The sequence below is a fragment of the Mauremys reevesii genome, linkage group 24 (assembly GCF_016161935.1).
Source record: "Mauremys reevesii isolate NIE-2019 linkage group 24, ASM1616193v1, whole genome shotgun sequence".
Taxonomy (NCBI): domain Eukaryota; kingdom Metazoa; phylum Chordata; order Testudines; family Geoemydidae; genus Mauremys; species Mauremys reevesii.
Genome location: NC_052646.1, coordinates 8,507,038 through 8,525,982, shown reverse-complemented (window position 1 = coordinate 8,525,982; position 18,945 = coordinate 8,507,038). Strand labels below are relative to the sequence as shown.

Genomic DNA, 18,945 nt, shown 5'->3' with positions numbered 1-18,945 from the left:
CTCTGAATGTAGGGAGTCACCCGGACTCTGAAGTGATGTCTTCTGTCTTTGGGCATTTAGAACTTGAATCAGAATCCTCGGACACTGCTGCCTAAGTTCTATGGCCTGTACTGCGTGCAGGCTGGAGGGAAGAACATCCGCATCGTAGTGATGAACAACCTGCTGCCCCGCTCTGTGAAAATGCACCTCAAGTATGACTTGAAAGGCTCCACCTATAAACGTCGAGCATCCCAGAAGGAGCGGGAGAAGGTCTTCCCGACATACAAAGACCTGGATTTTATGCAGGACATCCCCGATGGCCTGTTCCTAGACTCTGATATGTACAATGCCTTATGCAAAACACTACAGAGAGATTGTTTGGTGAGTGACGGGTGAGACGAGCTGAACTGAGACCGATTTCCCCCTTCTTTGTGGATTAGCTTCATGCCTTTTTGAAATGCGTGTACCCCAGGGTCATTGTAAAGCTGCTTAGGCCTGGCATTTGCCCTGTTTTTTTCCTTGTGTGTCTACAGGTGGATAATTCTGCAGTGAAGTTTTTAAGTGAAAGGTGCTAGAATTGAGTCCTCTGTCCCCCAGAAAGGCACAGCCCAGGCAGCTGCAGTGCAGTCACCCCCTCCAAACATTGCCCTCCCCATACAACTCAATTCTGACCCAGGGAACTCCGCTATCGTGATCCATTCAGTCTTTGGCACCTCAAATTCAAATCAGTAATCTAGAGGGATAAGGGCCAGTCTTCCCTCCCCCATCCCCCTGAGCAGTCAGATTTATGCTCCCCACCCAATAATGTCTTACTACTTTAAGGCCTGGGCTACATTGCGGGTGGGGTTGGAACTAAGATACGCAAATAGTGTAGCTAAAGTTGCGTAGCTAAAGTCAAAATATCTTAGTTTGACTTTCGCTGCCGTGAGGACGGCCAGGTGTCGACTGCTGCGGCTCCCCCATCGACTCTGCTTACTCCTCCTGCCGAGGTGGAGAACAGACGTCGATTCAGGGATCGAGACGTGATAAATGGATCCCCGATACATCGAACACTACCCGCCGACCTGGCGGGTAGTATAGACGTACCCTTACAGTAGGAGGAGTCCTAATTTTAGAGCAGTTGTGTGGTCCAGCAGATAGGACACCGGATGGAGAGTCAGAGGACCTGAGTTTTGTGCCTGCAACTGATCTGGTGTGCAGCCCTGCACAAATCATTTTCCCAGTTGCCCTGTCTGTAGAAGAAAGATACTGATATTTTACTTTTCTTTGTAAAGCTGCTCATTGTTCTCGGTGGGTGAAGATCACTGAGTGTTTATATAGAGGCCGTCCCCTTGGTATTTTCAGAACACTAAGCAAAAATAGTCCGTGCATGCATAAAACTGGAATAGTTTAACCATTCATGTAGCTTGCAAAACGTAAATGATGCCATATTGACTTTGTTTCCGTCCAGGTTCTGCAGAGTTTTAAAATCATGGATTATAGTTTGCTTGTGGCTGTCCATAACATTGATCAGGCACTGAGAGAGCGTGCGATAATGGATGGGACGTCCCAGTCGGACACGCGGAGGCCAGCTACCCAGAAAGCTCTCTACTCCACTGCTATGGAGTCTATCCGAGGAGAGGCCCGGCGAGGCGGCACCATAGAGACTGACGACCAGTACGTCTGCTTTGATCATTCAAATTAACATGGCCAAGTCATACTTAGAGCAGATGGCGTAAAATTCAAGAATTGATAAGGAAGGTGTGATTTTTAGGTACCAAATATGGATCACAGAGCCAAAGCATTGTGGCAGGAGTATGATGTAGGGCTGAGCCTGAGGCTTGGGATTCAGGACTCCTGAGTTCTGCTTTCAGTTCCTTATTGTGAGCACGTCACTTAAGTCCTTTGTGCCTCTGCTTCCTTGACCTGTGAAAGCAGGATGCTTGCCAGCCTCACACGGATATTTGAGGATTAATGTGTCTGTACCACACCTGGAAGCTGTACTCAAACACCTAAACATTAAGTATCGCCTCCGGATCATAGGAATTGCTATAGCGGATCAGACCTGAACTTCTGTCTCTAACAGTGGCCAGCACCAGATACTCCAGGGTTTCTTGGATTCTTCCCAAAGTGGTCAGTTATCAATTAACCAGCCCCCAGTTTCAGTAAAATAGACAAATGTACAGAAAACAGGGATAAGCTCTTATGTTTTGGTAACTTACTGACTTAGCATTTAGCTCTGATTTGTCTTCACTAGAGTTTGTCAGCTCAGCAGTAGGTGTTCTCTGCATGTTGCCACTCGTTAATCCACTTAACGTTTAACCCATGCAAGGCTGAGTTGTGTAGAGTGAAAGCGTTTTGATCAGGGTAAAGCCTGCAAATCTCATGCTTCCTGTTTTTGTTTTCTAGAATGGGAGGCATTCCAGCCCGGAATTCAAAGGGAGAAAGGCTGCTTTTATATATTGGTATCATCGATGTGCTACAGTCCTACAGGTAAGAGCTTTTTACATGACCCCTGTATGTTGTCAACAGTGGATAAAATAAACCTCCAGTAATAAAATTGGCCCTGTTTGGTTGCAATAGTCTGAGACTCTATGGCTTGTTTACTGACGACTACAAGCAGTTTTTAGTTTTATGGCCCCATTTCCTTGACATTTTTCATAGGCTGAAATCCCCACATGCTCCTCTGGACCTTGCATCCCTCGTTTATTCGGTGTCAGAGTACAGGCTTGCTCTTAGAGGCTAGGTTTTTCTTAGACTTGGTGATTATGCTGAAGGGAGTGTGCAGGAAGTGGCAGAGAAAAATAGGTGGTAGGTTAAAATTACCATCGCGCCTCTTCCCTCTGCAATGAAAAATAGTTTTACGACTTTGCTTAGATGTTTGTAGCGTTGGTGTCGAGTTGGTGCATAGCCTGGGGTGCTGGGACAGTTTGTACAGTGTGTGTGGGGGGAGGGGGGGAGGGATGGAGGGTGCGGGGGTGCTAAGAGCCATTGAACCAAACTGTAAACCCTGAATATGATGGAAACCACTTCAAGCCCAGAGGTGCTGCCACACCCCTAGTTTCAGCTAGCTGGGAATTCTAGCTAACTTTAAAATAAAAAATAAAAAATTAAGGAGAGCTTTTTAACATTTATCATTGGAAGTCAATGAGCGTTATCTCACTGCCATCAGTGCCTCTTAAAATCTCCCCCCAGAAGAATAAAACTGCTACTGAATGTTTAGATTATTTTAACTAGATCTATACATTTACTTTGGCTTTAGGAAAAGGGTGCATTTCTGTTGTATCTGTCAATGATAAGCCAAACTGCAGCAATGAACGTAATTTACTAATAGTGATTGCAAAGCCTAAATTTGAAAATTACTGTGGTCTGTTCATTGCTTTCAAATCTCACTTCTCAGATTCGTTAAGAAGTTGGAGCACTCATGGAAAGCATTGGTACATGACGGGGTAAGTGGCAAGAATGTCATCCTGGGGGTCTTAAATTACCTGATAGCAGTATTTAAAAACCAGGTGTCCCATCAAACAGATAGTTGTTTGTGTAGCTATATATTAAAGTAGTATCTATGGTCACACCTTATTAAAGGTACATTTTATAAAGATCAACAAATGATTAATAAATGCATAGTCGATGGTTAGTCCAAGTTAATAGCTTGCTTATAACCATCTATAACGCCTTCTATTGATGTGTTTATAACACATACTATTCATGATTTCAACAGCTATTAAACACTTTATTAATAGTTTTATACACCATTTATAAAGATGCCTTTAATATCATGTGACCATACTTGTTCCAAATGTAAACCTACTCTAAAAGAAACCCATGTTGTCTTAGAATTCTGCTTATCCCTAGTTACATGTGTAACTTTTGCCCCTTGGATGTTTTTAGGACACTGTGTCTGTGCATAGGCCCAGCTTCTATGCAGAAAGGTTTCAACGATTCATGTGCAACACTGCATTCAAGAAAATACCGTGTAAGTATCTCTTCACAGGTGGGTTCCTGCTGTAGTCAGGGGAGAGAATGAATGGAGGTGCGTCTGATCAGTAGGAAACTTGTGCTGTGTCAGGGTTACTGGTACATCTTCCTGCCCTGCAGAATGTGACTGACAACTCATAGGGGAGGGTCTTTCATCCATCGGCTTTCTTCGGAGTGCAACACTTCCCCATTAAATAATGGGGAAGGTTACGGATGTTGCTATGTAAGACTCCGTTTCCTCTTCTGAAAAAGGTGATATTAAGTAAGATCTTTCTTTGCTTTTGTCTTCAAGTAAAACTTTCTCCTTCTAAAAAGAGCCGGTCTGGCACAACTGTTCCTCGGAGGCCGGGTCAGGGTGGAGCCCCTTACCAATCGCATTCATCATGTGAAACTAAAGCGCAAGTAACGGCAGAAGCAGATGTGGAGCAAGGTTGGTGCCAATGCTAGAAAACCCAGATGACAGGAATTGCTTTCCTTTTAAAAAAAGAACAGCAAAAGAAGCTTGGTTCAGCCCAGATTTTTGTGATCAAAGACCTCCACTGATGAGACTGTGGGGACATTCAGTACACGCTGTCTGAGTCTGCAAGCTTGCTAGGGCACTATCCTGGGATCACAGATCTAATCACAGCTACCAGGACTCAGATGCAGCCATTAATATATTGCGTAGCTCAAGGGGTGTGGCATTCTGAGGTGTCTTCAGCAGGCTTAGAGGAGTTGTCAGACTTTCATGAAATGTGTTTCTCAGCCCACTGGGGACCTGCCAACACTGTGGTGCATTAATGGTGGAACAGTAAAGAGACCTTTTTTTCCACATGATGTATATTTAGCCCGTGGCACTCACTGCTACAGGAAGTGAATGAGATCAAGAACTTAATTTAGCAAGAAGCAAAAAGGGATTGGACATCTATATGAATTACAACTGGATATTCTTGTTATCGTTAACAAATTCTGGAAGGGATTTTAAACCTCAGGCTTCAGACTATCTTTAACTCTTAGAGGTCAGGAGGAGACCTCATCTGGTCAGGGGTGGATTATCCCATGTCAGCAACGTTGTTACCCCATCCTCTGAAGCATCTAGTACTGGCCTGTATAAAGACAGGACGCTGGACTGATCGGACCTCTGGTCCGATCCAGTATGGTAAGTCCTGTGTAATTGGCCTAAGTGATGTCTTGAGCTTTGATCTCCTTCCCTGTGGATCATGCCCTGCCAGTGTGTTAGTGGAAATGTTAGTACAGAGACTGTATCACAAAGAGCTGGATTCACTAAGAATGGATACCAAACATGCTGGTCTGGACCATCCTGTTGTGTAGTTGCAGCATTGGCTTCACAAGATCTTGGCAAATGATTAGTTATTGCTGCTCATGCCAGGGGATGCTATTCATTATGTTGATGACCAAGCTATCTGTTCTGCTCTTCCCGCAGGTTCTCATCTTGGTCGCCCCGATCTCCTTCCCAGAACTCCTCCAGTAGACGAAGCTAACAGTGATTCCATAGCAACAACCTTGTCCACTTCTTCGTTGGGCAGTGGAGGCCTTAACTCTCCAGCCAACAGGTACGTCTCCATTAATCACAACAGTGCATGGGAGGGCACTGCTGCCTGCAGGCTGGGATACTCTGCTTTCAAACACATCCGTCACAGGGCAGATGCCTGCTGCTTTCATGGAGTGTGTATTTTTTGGCATGCTTGTCAAACTACATGTCTTTTGAGGAGGAGTCCCATGCCAGACAGGTTCAGTACCATCAGCGCAAAGGGTCATGGTAACACCATTAACATGCAGTGTTGTGTTTGCAGACAAGGCAGTGTTGCATCCTCTGCTTTGTAAGGTGGTGAGTCTTGTTGGCCTTCTAGCTCCTTGCTTGAACTGTGTAGCAGCTTTGATTTTTTTTTTTTTTTTTTTTTACTTCATCATTTGAAATCTTTTACAGTAGGTGATTTTGGTGAAATGTCTCTTAGAAAAAGAAGACACGCAGGAGAACATGAGCATAGTAGCAAGCAGCGTTGACAGAATTTACTTCATTTTTTTTTCTTCTGCCGCCAGAGGTGTTGAGCTCTTGCAGCTCTCATGGATTCCAGTAGAATTATAGGTGCCTAACCCCTCTGAAAATGAGTTTTAAAAGTGCATCTGCTAGGAGATGAATGTGCAGACACAGCAATGAAAGGACCCCCTTGAATCTTTTGTTTGTTGCAAAAGGGGTAAAATTGGTAGAGAATAGAAGGGGCTGTAAGAGGGGGGGCAGTCTGGATCGTGGAAGCGCACAGCTGCTCTGATGCTAATTTCTCATATCACAAATGATCAGAAACATTCTGTCCTCATTAATCATAGTCTGACTGCAGAATGTCACAAACCCAGCCCAACATCTGATTTTTGTTCTGTCTTGAACAAGATTATAAATGTATAATTTGCCCCTCTCCCACATGCTTCTTTATAGGGATCTGAAACCAGATCTTCTCCTTTTCAATCAAGTCAGCATGTCTGAGGCTTTTTCTTGTCTCACCACTGAGGGTCTCTCTCCTTTAATTTCTGCTTAGGTCAGTGGGAGTGCAAGTTCACAAATCTGAAACCTCTCCAAAGGATTTGGCTAGAACAGCTCCTGCCATCTGCTCAAATAGGTGAGGGCGAGGATCATGCTTTGCCTGAAACCTCTTCAGTTCTAAACAGAATTTTGACTTCTCCTGTCTGTAGATGAAGTACTTCGTAGCCTGTTTTCAGTAGGACCACTTGTCCAACTTGCCATATGCCCCTTTACTGTTCAAAGGCTATAAGTGGTCTGCATCTAGGGAATTCATCATATGTAATATAATACCATGGAACACAGGGGGTGCTTGCACCAAGCTACAAATGCCCCAAGGTTGCTGTAAACCAGAAGGCGGAACGATAAGTGCCTTCAAGGTATGGTGTCATCCTTGCATGACATAATATTCCCAGCATCCATAGGATTTTCCTTGCTGGATTAATCCCACTGGTCCATCAAATCTGGAATCCTGTGAACATTTATTGATTTTTAAGGGAAGAAAACACCTTTCCCTCCCGCACCCATCCATTAATACGCTTGCCCAGTGGGGCAACACTACACATGGATAAAGCAATTCCTTCCTGACCTCTGCAAGCAATCATGAGATGCAATTACTTTTCTGTAACCTCCCATAGATACAAGTGAGGACAGATTGCTAGAGCAAGGGTCTTGATCTTGTGTTCAGATCCCACGGCACTGTATTAATGGACTAGCACTGAGGTAGTTTCGTAACTACAGTAATTGTTTACATGGAATTAAACCAGAGTTTCTCCTTCTCTATAGCGTCAGCAAGCCTGTGACTTTGTATTTACTACTCAGTGTGGCGTTTCACCTTTGTAATCTCTGTGTAGGTCAGTGGGAGTTCAAGTTCACAAGTCTGAAAACGCTACAATTAGAACAATTCTCAGCTTCCGCTCCAATAGGTGAGGGTGAAGACCAAGACCGGACAGGCACTAATTTGCTCTGTACTTAAGTTCTAAACACAAGGGGATGGGCCCCCTAATTTGCAATATCAGGTTGAAAGAACTACGCCAGTCTCTGGCTTGCAGCACAGCCACTTCCCCTCCTGTGGAGTGTTGCTATATGCCTCTAACTGTGCACAGTCTGCACTGAGGACGATGCACCCCTCAGAGCAACGTAAGCAATACCGCGCTGTTGGTGTGTGCTTGCAGCAAATCCTGCCTGCCTTTGTGAGGGGTAAAGCCAGACCCGGGTGCCTGCCACTGACGTGTGGCTGTCCCTGCACAGCCTTCTGTGTGTGGAGTGCCCCTGGGCCAACACTCATGACAGAGTAGGCTTGCCACACTGGATCAAGCCACTGAGCCATTAAATCTGGTGTCCTGCCTTTTGCTGTAACCAATACCTGATGCTTCAAAGCAAGCTGTAGTGCTGTGCAGGTGGGAAGGAGACTGACTCCCTGAGAGATGTGGAGGTCAGTTTATATGCTGTATAACCTCAGATGAAAAGAGGGGTCAGTCCAGAAGAGAATGGGGCTGGGAGTTAGGACTCCCCTGTGTCTCTAGACCCATCACTGCCATTGACTCTCATATTGTTTGTGAAGCACTTTGAGATCCCCGAACAGTGCTGCTAAATAAAGTATACATTATTCAGCCGTAGTGTTTCATTGGCATCCTGTGGCAATGAGTTCCATAGGTTGACCTTCCTCATGGCTTTAGGTGGGGGATTTCTCGTCATCCCTTTGCTGGATTCTGTGGCAGTAAATAAATGACCTTAAAATTAGGATATCATTTCTTAACCCACATAAAATTTGCATTTTAAAATTATCACCAGACTTTCCCCGCTTTGTAAAATCAGTGTCTGGGGCATTGTATTCACCAGCTGAGGTTCTCTCCTTTTAATCTCTGTGTAGGTCAGTGGGACTGGAAGTTCACAGCTCAGAAAGCTCAGCAGAGGATGTAGCTAGTTCAGCCCTGAGTAACCACTCAAATAGGTGAGGCTTTTAATCTAGGCAGGAAAGATGTGTGGTACCCTCTGTGTCCAAACACAAGGACTCCAGTGTCTCCAGTCTGCTGAATGGGAGTGAACAGAAGAGGTCCTAGCTTTGCCCGGTGACCACTTTTCATGTACCGAACGTTGTCCTCCACCGCGCGGTTTGACAGCTCGATGCATTTTGTACCCTGCCGATGATGCGTGCAGCACCAGATGACATGGTGTAGCCTGCTGGAAGCAAACAACAAGCCCTGGGTGCGTTAGCAGCATAAACCAAAGTGCCTTCAATTTCAGAAGCATGTGGCTTTCCTTACGCAATCACAACTCTTTCTTTAAGACAGTGACTGCAATGTGACTAGCGTCTCCTGGCCTGTGTAACACACAGTACTGTGTAAAATCTCTGTTCACCAGGTTGAACTTTCTCTTTATCTGCTTCATGGATTCTCAACCTTTGGGTCGTGAAATGGAGTCAGGACCTCATGCCCACACTGCCTGTCCTGTATTGCTAGGTGGGAGGCGTGGGGAGGCCCAGTTTGGAAACCAGTGCATCGCCTCCCCCTCTCCCCATGCACCCTGACCCTTTTCAAGGTCCAGTCTTGTCAGCCTCTTAAAACACACATGCAAATCAGAGCTCTACCATTGGTGCAACTGCTTATTTTATTGTAAATGTTAGGGGATCACGAAAATTTTTCCCTTTTGAATAAGGGATTTCCATTTTGAAAAGGTCGAGAAACACTGCTCTAGCCCATTATGTCACTTTATCGTCTCTTTGAAATGCCTTCCAGCTAGGAGTATTTATTTATGTACCAGCAGTGCGCTAGGGCAGGGTTTTTCAACCTGTGCTCTGCAGACCCCCAGGGATCTGCAGACTAAGATTTCCAAAGGGGCTTGTGCCTCTGAATTTTTTTTTTAGGGGTCCACAAATGAAAGAAGGTTGAAAACCACTGTGCTTGTAAAGAGGATCCATTGGTTTATCTGAACCATAAGCATTCTCATCTAGTGTTTAAGATACACGTTCACACAATAAACAGAGCAATTAAAACCAGGGAAGGGAAGGTGACTGCTCCAACTGAGTAAACACTAGGGATGGAATGTTTTGTAGAATGGAAACATGTGACGGAAATTGGCCTCTCTTTGCGTTTCCCTAAATGAGTCAACACCAGCGGTGGGCCCCACCTGCTTGCCTGAAACTCCCCTCAGTTCGAGTCTGTGATGAGGGCAGTTCTTGTTTGAATAAAAAAATCTCTGCAGGACCCATGTGGAATGTGGGAAAGGAGCATTCTGCTCCGGAGAGACAGTAACACATCACAGCACTCTTGTGGGGCAGGGAGGAGAAACCTGGATTCCAGACTGGCACAGTCACTTTGGGGTGGGGTTTATTTTTTTTCCTGGTGCAATTTTTTCAAGTACACGTGCCAAGGTGGCTAATGAGTCAGGAACCTCTCACGTGTGGCTAAGAGATGCTTTATACATTGCTTGGATATTACTGTGGGCAGATTAGGAAACCCAAAGGGACACGAATTTTGAAGGTTTATTTAGAAGTAGTAGCTTCATAGGTGCCCCTTTTCTGTTTCCCCAGTGGCTCCGCAGGGCCTTCCGTAACAGAACGCTCCTCAGAACTGACAGAACATTTTGAAGACGTGCAAGAGACCGAGATAAGCTTTGTAAGTACCTGCATTTCCATAGGTCTGAGGAGGGCTCTGTCGGGCACTTTTAGTCGCAGTTTAAAAAAAAAAAAATTTTAATTGGGCTTTTAATTCAAATGCAGGCATGCTGTGCTTGGGGTGTGAGAATCACAAAATGCAACAGACTAACTCAATGGATTACTTCGTTTCTTTGATACCAATGGCCCCTGATTGTGCTGCATGCGACACAGACATCTAGTGAGACTCTGCACCAGAGATCACATAGAGTGGAAGGGGAAATTGAGGCACAGAGCAAACATGTCCAAAGCAGGTCTATGGAAAAGTTGAGAATAGAACCAGGGCTCCTGGGTCCCAGTTCAGTGCCAGAGCCACTGGGCCACAAAGTGTAATTATCCAGGCTCATCTCACTGTCCAAGCTGAAAGTGACCCATCAGCATAATTTGGGACCTATAAAACCACAATCAAGTGTAAACCAAACCTGTGACCTGTCTAGACAGCATCTTCTAATACAGTGTCTGCCTCAGAGAGGCCAAGAATTGCTCAGCCCGAGATCAGTGGTTCTCAACTTGCAGCACAGAGCTGCGGCCCATGTGACATCCCCAGGGCCACAGCGGTAGTATTGCATGCAGCCCACAATGGTAAGTAGGTTGAGAACCACTGCCCTGACTACTCAAGGACAGGAAGGAAGCACTTTACGACACTCACATTAGCACAGAGTAGTTGTGCCTGTTCCGAGACTAGCTTTTGAAATGTCAGTGAGGCTTTGCATTGCTACTGGACTTGTCTCTTACTCACCACAACCATTTAGCAATCCAGCACCTTTCACCAAGGAAGAAACTCACTCAAACTGCTTGGAAAACCTTCCTGAATAGTCTACCTATTGATTTTTCTCTTTACAGTGAAATAACAGAGGGACAGTTGTGATGTGAGCAGAAGATTTCTCTCTACTCTGCGTGGGCCGTAGAGTCTGACAAACATTCAGCCCCTGCGGCTGATCTTAGAAATCTTATCCGGACAGAATCCATAGAAGCTGGAAGGCTTGGGACATACTTAGTGTCATAGTATTAACAGTGGCTGAGCCCAGAGCAACCTCCTCTTCTGAAAAACAGCCCTCAAGCTGTGGCTGGTTGCATCTAGTTTGTTTTCTGCTGCTGTCCTCTCTTCGAAGACTGGCAGGAGCAAGGCTGCTCATCTCCAAGGAGGAGCAGGAGCTGCTCCATGCAGGCCAGAGTCCTCTGGAGAAAAGGAGCTGGCTTTGGGGGAGTTGGTTACCTAGGATTGAGGACCTCACAAACCTTGCAAGAACAATGGTCAACTCTGAAGAGCACCGGGGGTAATGGACATTGGAGCCTTGTTGGAACAGTTTTTGCAACAGCTCAACATGGTGTTTGGTTTTTATATTAATTTAAGTTTCTTGAATTCAGTCATATTGTTTCTTTTAGGCTGCAACAATTATCTGTTCTTTTTAAAAATAGTTTCATCAGTGTTTCACCAAAAATGTCCCGCAGAAGGGGGAGCGACTGTTTTTTTTGGTCACACATGAAAGGTATTGATCATGGATGTCTTTTCTATAAACTAATTTTGAGTGCAGCAGTCTAATGCATTTATGACATTGCATCATCATCATCCTGAGACGGTGACCTGGAACAGACCCTCTCACAAGACTTGGTGCTTTATCATGGCTTGGTGCTTGAAGGATTTGGAATGGGCCACACTTTTAAGATGTCAGAGAGGTTTTTGCATTGCTTTGTCCTGTTTTAAACTACTCCTTTAGTCTCTCATCCTCACACAGAATGAGAAGCAACAGAGATTTTGGGAGATCTTGGTGCCTGGTGCATTTTTATGCCTTCAGTGTTTCTTAAGCAAATGGACCAAACCAATCCTGCTTGGTTTTTTTTCCCCAGTATTATGTGTCCTTCTTGGGACACAACTTGTAAAATCTGCATTTTTTTTTTTTTAAATAGCTAAATTCCCTTTTGATAGCTATGCTTCTGTCTTACCCCTTGGCATCAGGGTTACCTTTTGTGCACGGTGCTCTGACCGCATCCAAATAGATTCCTATAATGCCACGCCATATAAATGACTGCCGGGTCTCTGCAGAGCAACAGATTTTGGGGTTTTTTGCCTCAACAAAAGTGTGTTGCACTCTGATTCCAAGCTGCGGCTTATTAGAATCAGCTGAAAAGACACATTGCTGTATTTATCTTCGCCATTTGCCGTACATAAGACTGTGGCAGTCCTTACCAAGTTACCAGCTGCAGACACAAGGCTAGAAACCTGAGCATATGTTGTACTGATTTTTATTTTCACTAAAGTTTTTTTTAAAAATTAAATGAATCTTAGTCTTTTTTCCCCAAAAAGCAGTGACCCTCCCCCACCTCCTTTTTATAGGTTAAAACATAAAGAAATTGTTGCTCCTGCACATGCAAGGGTTTTGTATGCCTATTAGCAGTCGTGGCTAATAAAGCCGAAAAATGTAGCGGCTTAGAAGGGTTTTTTTAGTTGATGTATCAGGGCTGAGTGTTTGGGTTGTTTTTTTTTCCAATCACATTTAAAGTGAATATAGTTCAAGATGTTAGTTTAAAAAAACAAACAAATCTTTGAAAGGCAGATGAGGCAGAACCGCCTTCCTCACGGAGAGCCAGCCAGGTGTCCAAACGCAAAGGAGTTTAGTCAAGCAGGAAAGCGATGGTCTCTGATTGATGTCTGTCTGGTTCCTAAGGGCTCTGGAACCTCTTTATCTAGATTTTAAACGTCAAGTGATGTCCTGATGAGATCTGTACCTTGAAGATCAATGTAGTGACAACAAGAAATGGCTCGAGTACAATTTCCCTCTTTCTCCCTTCTACTCAGCAGGTTATTTTTCACACCCTGATGAACAGTCTATATTAGACACACATTCTTTCTGATCTTCCCTCCTGACTCAAATTCTTTTTTTTTTTTAACCAGGAGGAAAGAAACCAATTCAGTTGGGTTTTTTTCATGATTCAATATTTATAAAGTTTGTATTTAAATGTTTTATTCTGGGAATAGTTACTCAGTATGCAGGGAGCTCAAAGGGGGAGGGAGGGAGGGCGTTGACATTTATATATCATAATTATCGACCTCTGCTTTGCAATGGTATAACAGCAAAGGCTTCTTGCATTCTAAAAGGGGCAGAGTAACTGGTTTAAGGTGTTAAAACTTGATCGGTTATTTCCATCACGCGGGGTTTGGTTACCTGGCTAACGGCTCAGAGAGTTGGGTCCGCGAAGGGGGGCTCAACCCCCTTGATCCTGGCTCCCTGTTTAAGCGTCTCGTCCCCACCCTTACCCCTCCATTGTTGGACTGGAATGCGTGGAGAAGCATCAAGAGCTGCTGATGGCTGGACCTCTTTCCTGCTCGGTCTACGCCGACAGCTTTGATTCCACACGGCAGGATCTGTTACTTCTTCGTCAGTCCAGCAGGGAGGAGCTGACCTGTCGAGCATACATCCTTATGAAACAACTTGTGCCGTGTTGTGAATAGTGTCATTTTAACCTTGTAACACTTTTGCCATCATTGGCTGTTAATTTGAATATTAAAAACAAAAGCTGTCTCTTAGCAGCCTGTCCTACACAGGGGATAATATTGCTGTGAGGGGACGTTACAATACACAGTGTGTTACCAAACCCAGAAAGGTGTGTATTTTTTTTTTTTCCTCTTGGTGGTGAGGGGTTGCTTGAGGGAACTTGAAAACTATACTTCATCCATTTCATAACGTTCATACAACTGTCTCCCGGCACGCAGCAATGGAGATGGTAGATGTGAGAGACAAGGAGAGCTGGGAAGGGTCTGCAATGGTAAGGACTAAGTTCAGGGAACTGCTGTTGAAGTGTGGAGTGCTGAGGGGTGCTTGTTGGCTTGGAGCGAGTTGTCTCCAGTGGCTCTAGCAACACTCTGTTCACTAGTCTACAGATGAAAAGTTAAATAAACCTAAGAGTTGCTCAGGGCTGTGAAGAACGTTGCACCGTGAGTGCCATGGTTAAGTTGACCTAACCCTAGTGTAGATGCAGCCAGGTCAACAATAATTCTTCTGCTGACCTAGCTAACCACATCTTGGAGAGATGGGTTAACTCCAGAGAAACTCCTTCCATCAGTGGAGGAAGTGTCTACACTACAGTGACAGTGCTGCAGCTGTGCTTGTAGCGTAGACGTGGCCTGAGAGGTGTCCCACTGAGTGCTTAGTTTTGTCCTTGTGACGGGGGTTCCCTTGCCAGTGTGGTTTTTCCTTGCAGCCACATTCGGTTGCTTGCCCTGTAGACACGCTCTGGACATGGCGTGCTCTTTGTGACAGCCTCCAGACAGGTCACTGTAGCCCTGCCCTGTTAGGGTATCAAACTCTCCCTGGACAAACTGACTATCTGCAGTCGCAGGTGGTCTTCTGCTTCACCTCCAAGACTATACCACTTCCCTTGTGGCTGGTAGGGGAACCTGGCCCCGTCGTCCATTACTCCAGATTCCAGACCAGGGACCGTGCCCATCAACCAGTCTGCTTAAGTTCCGACACTATTGCTGTTTCCCTGGGTTCTTTCCAACCTATTTTCTCCTCCTCAGGGTTACTACTGGACCTCGAGAAGTCATTAAGTCCAGACCCCTGCCCTGTGGCAGGACCAATAAACCGAGACCATCCCTGACGGGTTTGTCCAACCTACTCTTAAAAACCTCCAACAACAGGGATCCCATAACCTCCCTTGGAAACCTAGTTTACTACCCATAAGTTAAAAAGTTTTTACTAATCTCTAACCTAAAGCTCCCTTGCTGCAGATGAAGCCCATTCCTACTTGTCCTACTTTCAGTGGCTGTGCAGTGATAATTGGGCCTACACCCTTGCCCTAATTGTCAGCTCAATTCTGAAAAGCGACTGAATGTTCCTAAAAGTGTCACGATAACCTCTTACAAGCGTTGGTGGGAGAAGATAAAAATGGAGACAGACTGAATTAGTGCAAAGCCCAAGTCCTACTGATACAATCCCAGGGCCAAGTTAAGATCATGCCTAGGAAACGAGAGGAGTGTGGGACTGAAAATCAATTAACTCAGATTGGTGTCAGAAATTAAGGATAATTGGTGGACAAAATGAGGGAGAGGAGCCATTCCACCCATCACTCCTCCTTGGGGTCCTCAAAAAGACAAGTGGGCGGGGGGAAGCTGGCTACTGAAAGGAGGGAATACAACCACTGGCTAAAAGCTTAGGGAAAGGAACAGGTTTCACTATTGCAGCTGCCACCCCATTATTTCCCAGGATCTGGAACCTTCTTTGTCTTAATCCTGAGAAAGGTCCTGACGGGACCAGGCCAGAGAGAGGGACCCAGATGACAGCACCACCTCTGCCAGCTCCAGCTAAATCCCAAACACCACCTGGGATGGGAGTCTTTCTCCCAGTACGTCCTTTCCCTTCCCTACCTTATTTCTTCTCTTCCCTGCCTCCCTGTCCCCTTTTCCTTCGGTCTAAGAAGAGGCTGGCTTGGTTGGCCAAGACTGCATATTTTGCAACCATGCTGTAAGCCTGCGATTGCAAGGGCTCTAAAATGCCCGCTGCTGGCACAAGTTTGCCAGGTGTCAGAGTGGCTGATAAGCACAGTGGGTGACTGTGTGTTTGTTCAGCAGCTAGGTTGCATGGGAGAGCCAGCTGCATTGTCCCTCTTTTGCTGTTCTTTCCTTTCCCCTCGAGTGCTCCTCTTGTTTGGTTTTCTGGAAAGCAGGATTGGACTCGAATACTAACAGCAACAACGCCAGCTCCAGCCCGTTTCGACTAGCGTCCCTTTTTCCCAAAAGGACAGTTTTGACCATCTTTAATGCCACTTCAACTGAGCTGGGAGGAGGGTCCTTTAAAAAACTCTCCAGCTCACAGGAAAGGGAGCGAGGGGTGTTAACATGACAGCCTTACTTAAAGCTTTACATTTTCCGTCTGTATGGTTTTAGTGCAGAGTTGGTGATTTTGAATGGTGTGTTTGCCATGGTATAAGCAGGCCTCTTTGGGCCCCTCTATTCCATCTAAATGGCAACAACAGACAGGGAGAACAGTTGATCCTTATAACAGCCCTTAACATGTTTGAAGATTATCAGGTCCCCAGACTAAATATGCCCAATCTTCATAAGTCAGGTTTGCTAAACATTTTAGCATTTTTGTTGCTCTCCTTTGCGCACTCTCCAGTTTGTCCGCATGTTTCTTAAAGCCTGGTGCCCCAGACCAGATCTGTTACTTCAGCATAAGCCTCACCAGAGCTGAGTGCAGTGAGACAGTTTCTTCCTGTGCCTTACATACGACATGGAACTCATGCTTTCATCCATGCAGAGGACAGTATTTGCACGCGGTTGTCATTAGGTTTCAGAATCAACATTCCATTTACATGATTACGTAGTTCACACCTCTCAAAACTATTGTCTGCAGGTTCACAAACAAAGCAAGTGCCTGGATTACAAGACCACAAGGGACCACTGTGTTCATCAAGGCCTGGTCTACACTAGTGGGGGGGATCGACCTAAGATACGCAACTTCAGCTATGAGAATAGCGTCGCTGAAGTCAACGTATCTTAGGTCGACTTACCTCACATCTTCACGGCACGGGGTTGACTGCCACCGCATCCCCGCCAACTCCACTTCCACCTCTTGATGAGTACGGTGGAGTACAGGAGTCGATGGCAGAGCGATCGGGGATCGATTTATCGCATCTACACTAGATGTGATAAATTGTTCCCTGATAGATGGATCCCTAGTGTAGACGTACCCCTAGTCTGACCTGTCCAACACAGGCCAGAGACCTGACCCAAGTAATTCCAAGAGCAGGTCTTTTAGAAAAACATCCAATCTTTATTTAAAACTTCAGTGATGGAGAATCCATTATGACGGTTGGTAAATTGTTCCAATGGTTAATATTTTCAGTCTGAAATGGTCTAGCTTCTACTTCCAGACATTAGATCGTATTTGACCTTTCTCTGCTAGACTGAAGAGCCCATTATTAAATATTGTTCCCCATGTATATAATTATAGGCTGTAATCAAGTCTTCCCTTCACCTTCTCTTTAAGCTTAATAGAGTCTTTGAGTCTCTTACTCTAAGGTATGTTTTCTAATTCTTTAGTCATTCTCCTGGCCCTCTCCAGTTTTTCAGCATCCTTCTTGTGAATTGTGGGCACCAGAACTGGACACAGGATTCCAGCAGCAGTTGCACCAGCGCCAAATCCAGGAGTAAAATAATCTCCCTGCTCCTACTCGAGATTTCCCTGTTTATACAGCCCACTGAGATGCAGGTTGCTTACAGTCAAGGCCCTTCACAGTCTATCCCCATCATGTCTCGTTCTGTATGGGAGATGGGAGTCGACCTTTCTATCACCCACTTCTTACGTTTTCAAACACCTTTGTGCTTCTCCCCTCGGCCCCTCACGCCTGGGCCAAGCACCGTGTGAACAGTTGCAAAGCTACAATAGTCTCCTCCTTCAGAAAGATCTGTTTGAATTGGAAATGTTCCAGACAGGACAACAAAATGATTGGGGGAGTGGACGAGCTTCCGTACGAGCCGAGATTAAAAAAAGACGGGGCCTGTTCAGCTTTGAAAAGAGATGACTAAGGGGGGAGAGGCTAGAGGTCTATACATTCATGAATGGTGTGGAGAATGGGAATAGGGAAGTCTTCACATAACATGCAAACCAGGGGTCACCCAATGAAAGTAACAGGCAGCAGGTTTAAATCAAACATAAGAAGCACTTCTTCACGCAATGCACTCAACTTGGGGAACTTGTCAGGGGATGTTGCGAAGGCCAAAAGTATACCTGGGTCACAAATTAGAGTATTTCCTGGAGGATAGGTCCATCAATGGCTATTAGTCAAGATGGTCAGGGATGCAACCCCACGCTCTGGGTGTCCCTAATTCGCCAACTGCCAGAAGATGGGCCTGGACGACGGGATGGATCACTCGATAACTGCGCTGGTCTGTTCATTCCCACTGAAACATCTGGCACCACCCACTGTGATAAGACGGGATACTGGGCTAGATGGACCATTGGTCTGGCCCAGTGTGGCCATTCTTATATTTTTAATCCTCCTTAAAACTCTCCTTTGCTGTGAGGCCTACAAAAACATTGACAACAGTTAGGCTGCTGGTGTGCAAAGCCTGTCTTGCTGAGCATATGGCCTCCCTGTTTCCTTGTGCTCCTCCAGCTGTTCTGTATCCTGCTGTTCTCTCTTGTCTTGTGCCTAGATTAGAAGCTTTTTGGGGCAGGGATTCTTTGTTCGGCGTTTGTACAGTGCCTAGCGCTGGTTCTTGAGCATAAGTCTATTTTACAGATGGAGAAATGGACGCCTAGAGAGCTGGAGTTACCTGCTCTTGGTCACAATGCAAAAATCCGTGGCCAAACTGGTGACAGAATGCAACCCCAGGGCTCTGTGCTAAGAACTAGACAGACAGCGGTGCCCTCCTCGGAAAATCACCCCCCTCTGCAGCCAAGGGCATATTGCAAACCTTTGATGAAAGAGTCAAGCCCAAGCTTAGCTGTAAGGAAGGAGAAAAAGAGAGGTCAAACTTTAGCTGAACTCTGCTGAACAACAAATTGGCCGAGCTAGAACATGCTGTGTTTTGATATGCTCTGTGCCTGCTTTGCTGTGCTGTCTGCTGAGGGTAGCAGAATGCAGGCTGTTTGGCTCACATTTCCCCTCCAGCTATTATTTTTTTATCGGTCTGGCAGAGCGGCTCCCAGCCTTCCTTGGTTCACATACCACCCTCTTAAAAATATGCTGTGACGTGAATGGAGTATCAAGCGCCTGTACCCCCAGTGGGACACACAACTCCGTTAAGAGAAGCCCTGGCTGGCTTATTAGCTAAAGAGACCCAGGAGGGGGCCCGACTGGACTGGCTCTCTTGCTTTCAGGGTTGCGGGCAGTCCCG

The 18,945-nt window shown here is 45.6% G+C and overlaps 1 protein-coding gene across 5 annotated transcripts in view; it reads left to right on the top strand.

Annotated features, from left to right (window-relative positions):
* PIP5K1A (phosphatidylinositol-4-phosphate 5-kinase type 1 alpha) overlaps positions 1 to 13,697 on the top strand; it is a 40,176-nt gene extending 26,479 nt beyond the window's left edge. For 3 of the 5 annotated variants that reach the window (XM_039512939.1, XM_039512940.1, XM_039512942.1), the window contains 12 exons: positions 61 to 360; positions 1,430 to 1,635; positions 2,368 to 2,451; positions 3,359 to 3,407; positions 3,850 to 3,934; positions 4,229 to 4,366; positions 5,360 to 5,489; positions 6,468 to 6,548; positions 7,303 to 7,374; positions 8,322 to 8,402; positions 9,981 to 10,065; positions 10,947 to 13,697. In XM_039512939.1, the coding sequence (XP_039368873.1) occupies positions 61 to 360; positions 1,430 to 1,635; positions 2,368 to 2,451; positions 3,359 to 3,407; positions 3,850 to 3,934; positions 4,229 to 4,366; positions 5,360 to 5,489; positions 6,468 to 6,548; positions 7,303 to 7,374; positions 8,322 to 8,402; positions 9,981 to 10,065; positions 10,947 to 10,949 (1,314 nt within the window). In that variant the 3' untranslated portion in view covers positions 10,950 to 13,697. The remainder of the gene's footprint in view (positions 1 to 60; positions 361 to 1,429; positions 1,636 to 2,367; positions 2,452 to 3,358; positions 3,408 to 3,849; positions 3,935 to 4,228; positions 4,367 to 5,359; positions 5,490 to 6,467; positions 6,549 to 7,302; positions 7,375 to 8,321; positions 8,403 to 9,980; positions 10,066 to 10,946) is intronic. The other 2 variants (XM_039512943.1, XM_039512944.1) reach the window with 2 other exon arrangements.
* Positions 13,698 to 18,945: the final 5,248 nt, after the last annotated feature.